The sequence below is a fragment of the Stegodyphus dumicola genome, chromosome 7 (assembly GCF_044657685.1).
Source record: "Stegodyphus dumicola isolate Sdum_Otavi_A_Nest chromosome 7, ASM4465768v1".
NCBI classification, from domain to species: Eukaryota; Metazoa; Arthropoda; class Arachnida; order Araneae; family Eresidae; genus Stegodyphus; species Stegodyphus dumicola.
Genome location: NC_140774.1, coordinates 38,474,619 through 38,480,618, shown reverse-complemented (window position 1 = coordinate 38,480,618; position 6,000 = coordinate 38,474,619). Strand labels below are relative to the sequence as shown.

The 6,000-nt window shown below is 34.2% G+C and overlaps 1 protein-coding gene across 9 annotated transcripts in view; it reads left to right on the top strand.

Annotated features, from left to right (window-relative positions):
* Window positions 1–4,873: 4,873 nt before the first annotated feature.
* The window catches only part of LOC118191961 (uncharacterized), a 226,802-nt gene continuing 225,675 nt past the window's right edge, over window positions 4,874–6,000 (top strand). For all 9 annotated transcript variants that reach the window (XM_085820099.1, XM_085820096.1, XM_085820092.1 and 6 more), the window contains exon 1: window positions 4,874–5,009. In XM_085820099.1, the coding sequence (XP_085676225.1) occupies window positions 4,998–5,009 (12 nt within the window). In that variant the 5' untranslated portion in view covers window positions 4,874–4,997. The remainder of the gene's footprint in view (window positions 5,010–6,000) is intronic.

The following is a 6,000-nucleotide window of genomic DNA, read 5'->3' as shown; positions in this document are numbered from 1 at the left end:
GATTGGAAGGAAGGGATACGGAGTAGTGAGATCCATTGTCGCATGTTTGTTATCGGTGTGCGGGAACAAAGCACCCTCAAGGCGTATCGTACCCCGTTGCTTGGCCAAGTTCAGCAGGGGAGTGGAGACCGCAGTCAGAGGTGTCAGCGGGGGACGAACAGAAACATCGCATACAGCAGCAAATGTGGCAACCGTGTCGGATTTGATCATGGCGAACAGGCGCATAACGTTCAACAAGATGCAGGAAAAGACAGGGCTTGCGAAAGAAACATTGCAGGCGATTGTGCCTGCTGATTTGGAGATGACAAATGTGTGTGCAAAGTGGGTGGACCTTGAACCAAGACCTCGGATTACGCCCGTAGTCAGAGGCCAGCATGTTGAATCTTCTGCCGAATTGCATGCAATTGTCCATAGGTGGTCACCAACACCCCCACAGACTGGTTTACCAAAGTCCTTCGGGACCTATCAGCCAGATGGCAGAAGTGTATTGACATAGGCGGGGATTATTTCTAACTGATGGACTATCAGGTTTTTGTTAATAAATTGTATTCCGCTCTGTGGCAGCATTTGTGTTATTCATTTCTGTACGACCTAAATATCTGAAACCACACTGACAAAGATATGCTGTAAACTCCTCAAGAAGCAAACTCAAAAATGGAATTTTTCTGAATCAAACGATGGGTTTTATTTCTAGGCGAATAAATGACTTTTGGAAAATCTGTGCAATTTTGTACCAGACAGAAGGATGAATTAGAATCACGACAAGATTATTAATGTTATTTTTAACAGTTGAATGTCTTCTTTGATGGCAAGACGAAATTTTTAAAGGTTTTATGCCAATTTATTTAAAGACTTTATGCCAATACTGCACGTGGCACAGTCATCAGAACATGTGGTGAAAACATCAAACATGTGTTCAAACGCTTAGGTGAAAGAATTTTCGGGCTGCAGCAATTAGGTACAGTATAATATTTGAATATGAATACCTAGCTCTGCTTAAGTACAAAATTATATTTTACACTAAAGTTACACTGTACACATTTCTAAGACAGACCTTTCATTGCATAAATATAAAAAGAAAATTTACAAATCATTACAATCTTACATAAAGTAAACAGTCACTACGAAAAAGTTTATTACTGCTATACATTACATATAGTATGTAATTATTGCGTAGTCTGGATACTAACAATAATAGGTAATAATACAAAAATAGACTGTATTGAACTAATTGAAATAATGCACAAATTATACTAAAAGAATTAGAAATATGTGAAACCCTAGCGGGCATACTGTTATGCTTGGCAAAGACAGTAATCTGTCTTTCAGTTTAATGAATGTTCCGGTTATGCCGTACGAGCGATAAGATGCGGTTAGTAACGTTAACTGCCGTAGAATTCCGGAGAAGGAATTCGAACCGGAATATTTGTAAGTCTACAAGGCTGTGCGGCGTAGGGGCGCTCAAAATACGCGAAGAATCGAAAGCCCTTTTGATAGGAAATAAGAATAAAGGGGTGGAAGACCCTCCGACTGGTCCTGGACTGTTCTTCCTCAAAACTGAGGGGAAAGCTTAACAGTTAGCTAGATTCAGCAATATCTCAATTACCTGTAGTGCTACAGAGATGTTCACCTGTATTTGTCGTGGGAGCAGAAATAGTATTAGATGTCAGAGTGATAAAAATATTCAGAAAATTAAAAAATAAGTTTCGAATGAGTTTGTTTGTGAATCGTTTGCGGAAGTGTGCAAATGAATCGTTTGACTTCCGCAAACGATAATTTTATAGATTTTAAGATTACAAAGAAACAACGAAAGAAAGCCAAGCAAAGACCTATTTTATTACGTATTATCGAATAAGCGAATTTTGAGATATTTATTTGCAGTTTCTTGGAATTAGCCTAAAAGTCTTCTGTGGAGAAACTCAGCCACAATATGCAAATAGGCACTGAAAACATTATCATAATTATCAAGCCTAAACCATTTTCGTCCGAAGGAAATGAAAGGATTTAAGAGTAATTTAAAATTAAATTGATTAAGTAAGAAATTTCGAATTTCATCACTATTATAAATGGTAGTTTGAAGCCAAACTAAACAGATGATTAGATCGCTTCTCGTTCATTTGCGCTTTGGCGGCTTTGGTTTGGTAAAATATCGAAACTAGTCGTATGGAAATTTGAAAATATAATGCTGATTTTTGTTGTTTGACTTAAATTAAGTATGCATGTTTCTCTCATTGTGATAAAACAACGGTTCCTAGAGCCATCAAATTTTGAATAACGTACGTTTCCATCCAAAGATGGACATCTGGAAGCCCAAATTTGGAATCTGGAATTTGTTTCATTTGCTAATTCATATTTTGTAAAACTTTAATGAATTTTTGATTTACAAACTCAACGATTTCAAAACGAGCAATGGCGACACTTTAAGAAAAAAAAAAAAAAAAAATCTCCAGCGCGCGAGACTGTGTATCGGAAATTCATTAAAAAATTATTTTGCGATATTGCTGTTGAACTGAATTTTATGGTTTAATTGCGAAGAACATGATATTTAATAAATAGAGGTAACACACGAAACGTTAGAAAAACGCTCTTTGGGCGTAATGCTTTCAGATTTTAATTTATCTTTTTTTAAACATCGGTTCCTTTTCTTTTAAGTGTCTTTCCCCCGTCTCTTTCCTTTTCCTTTTTTAAGTTGTATATAGTTGAATAGTATACGTTGCATTAGATTTTAGATTTGATTGTCTTGCTTAATACATAATCATGAAAGCATTTAATAATCTAACTGTGTAGGTTGCGTTAACCATAAAGAAATTCACAACTCTTTTCTTCCAAACAAATAAATCCTGTCGCGATTTTTTTTATTTCCGCCTAGACGAAGAGCATCGAAAGAGAACGAAGCGTGCAAATTCGCTATTTACTTTTGATGATGCAATGGTTGGTTTTGACCGACTTCATAAATTTCGCCGACCTTATCAGGAAGTGGCGCTAGCATCGATCGCTAAGGGGTGGGAGAGTCCCATCATTTTTTACGCTGAATCACTTGAATTTGCACAATGACACTAAAATTGGCAATGCTGGTGTTTGACGGAGTAATTTTAGATATCAATTAAAATTATACAGACAAACTGCGCATTGCCTATTTTAACGACTGCGGTGGGTAATTTATTGTAAATGGCGTCGAAAATTCAAATGTATTTTTTAATAACTTCCATATTTCAGTTCCCTGAGAAGAAGTTTTGCTGAATTTGAACCATTACTTTTCAGAAAACTTATTAACAGAAAATATTTAGAAATTCCAAGGGAGTATTTACTCTGAATTAGTTTGAAAGCAAAATTTGCTTATTTAAAGCTATTTAAAGGTATGTCTTTTACATCTACGGAACACATACATATATTTTTCATTAAAAGCAAAGTTTTTCGAAGAGATATTATTGTTTTTCACTTTTTGATGAAACTTTGCAAGTCAAAAATAAACATTTTTGCCAATCGACGATGCATAAGATCTCTGAGAGTATAAAAGGTTGATGCCTCCAATATTCGGCTGACATTTTATGTATTATATTTAATAAATAGAGTAATTATAAATTGTTTAACATCGAAAGAACCCTGAAGGCGTAGTATTGTATGGTCACTTACTTTCTTAAATATCTAAGTGTCTCTTTGTCTCATTTCACATGTTCTTGTTTTAACATAGATACTATGCTTTAAAACATCTAAGTATTACTTAGGACGTAGACTTAGACCCGTTATATCGGTAGTCAGTTTTGTTAACCACCTTGTCGACGGGGTAAAGGTAAAACATTACGTTAGGAATTTTATGTTTTATTTGATAAATCGCAAGTTTTGTTTGACATATGAATAAAAACTCTGACATTGTAGTTAAATTTATTGGGTTGAGAAAGTTTCAATAATATTTCAAAATTCTCGAGGATCTCACTGCTGTCTCTTTGTACATATCAATGTAGTACATACAGACTGCCAGACGAAGTTTGGGGAATTAGTGACTAGCATCTATCTTGATTGCAGTACGAATCTGCCATGACTTACGTTTACATGTGATGTGAATTGGTACGAAAAATTCTTTTAAAAGTATTAATGCAATCTTTACACAAAAAACTGATGTAATATATTGTTGATTTACTTTTAATTAACTTTGGTATCATAACACCAAAAGAATGTACTCAGAGTGGTGAAACTTGTTTGAAAGAAGAAAGACTTGAATATTTCAGACGTTAACAATCACAGCATATTACTAATGATATGCCTGAAAAATAAATGAATAAAATGAGAATTACATTTAAAAATGATTGCATTATCATTATATGCTTATTTCACCTGAAACAGGTTGATAAAATGGAATTAAACATAAGAATTATTGAATTTGTGGTACTATACGTAAAATATTCATTGTCAATTAAGAAAACAAGAATTAAAGATTAATCAAGACTTAGACAAGACTAGAGAATTAAACAAGAATTACAGACTGATAAATTAAGAATTAGAAAGATTATAGTGCATATTATCATAATTCAACTTGGCTGATTGGTTTTCACTAAGCTTATCTATGGATCAATAAAACGGTAACTGTTAATTTATGTTACAAGCTTTAAAAATATTAAATGCTTGAAACATTCAAGGTTATGCATAACTTTTAATTTCCGTATGCGAGTACGTACGGTGTAATTAAAAAAAAAAAAAGTTTGCTTTAAAAAAGACTTGTCGTATATTTTGTATATACAACATGACCCAAACACGCGTTCGAAAGATTTTCTTTCGATTTAAAAAGAAAAAAAAAAAAAAAATTCCTAACTACTCAGCTAGCGAAAACCAGTCACTTTCGGAGATTGTTGTAAGCCCACGCCGTTTTTTCATTCTTGTTTCGTTTTTCTACGCGCGTGTGTCACGTGATACTACGTTGTCAAATGAGGTTGGGCGTCCGGACCACATGTTGATCCACATCCCATGTCCGTTTTACAACACTCTCCTCTGACAGCCGCAAGATGAAGTTCACGGTAAGTGCTTTCTCAATAAGAGCGTTTTTTTTTAACGTGTGTTGGTAGCAGTTTATTTTGTTCTCCGCAGATTGAAAAGAAAGTTTTTCTTGAAGTGGAAAGAGGAGTATGTTAAGGATGGGAAATATTAAATTAATTCTTAACTGTGTGTAAACTTTAAATCAGGATTCAGTTTTGCCCAGAAATTTTCAGACTTGCATCAGAACGTTAGCCGATGATAGCCATCGTTAAAAATACAGCTTTCTTTCTTCTTCAAATCTTTATATCGATTAACTTCATAAGCGAGTGTCTCTTTTCCCTCGCTAGATGCAGTTTGAATGTGACTAATTATATATATATTTATTTTTTGTTGCCAATTAATTAGAAAAAAAATTACATTTTTCAGCGGAGTGTAGCTGGATTCTTATGCAACTTCATTAATAAATGTAACAAAAATTACAGATCTGATCTCTACAATTTCTTTAATTACTTAGCAAATAATTATTTTTTATTCATGGAATTTCTACATCAAAAAATTTAAAATAAAGGAAACAAGAAAAATGGCGCAAAATTTGTAAAAACCGTAGCCCTAGAAAGAACCGTAGATAGCAGGTGTTCCAAAACTTGTATTTACATAAAAATTGAATACACATAGTTTATTTTTCCTCGCCGAAACAAATTATTTTAAAAATTAGTTCCGTTTAGGTAATAGTTGGCAGGAATTTTATGTAAAATCTGAAAAATAATTCGTTTGAGTAATTTTTATAACTGACTCAGTTGGAGATACACGCAAGTATTGTAGTAATGTAGAGACAAAATAGACAGAGGTCAGCAAACATGATTAAATGTAGCGAAAATCATTAACTAAGATACCCAGTGTGTGTGTGTGATTATGGCAAAGCCTCGAGGGCTATCTGCCTAAGGGGAGGGATGCCTTCGTGGAGGACTTTCTAAGGGAAACTGGCTCGCATACACGTTACACATGGGGAAAACCACGAAATCGCCCATGCAG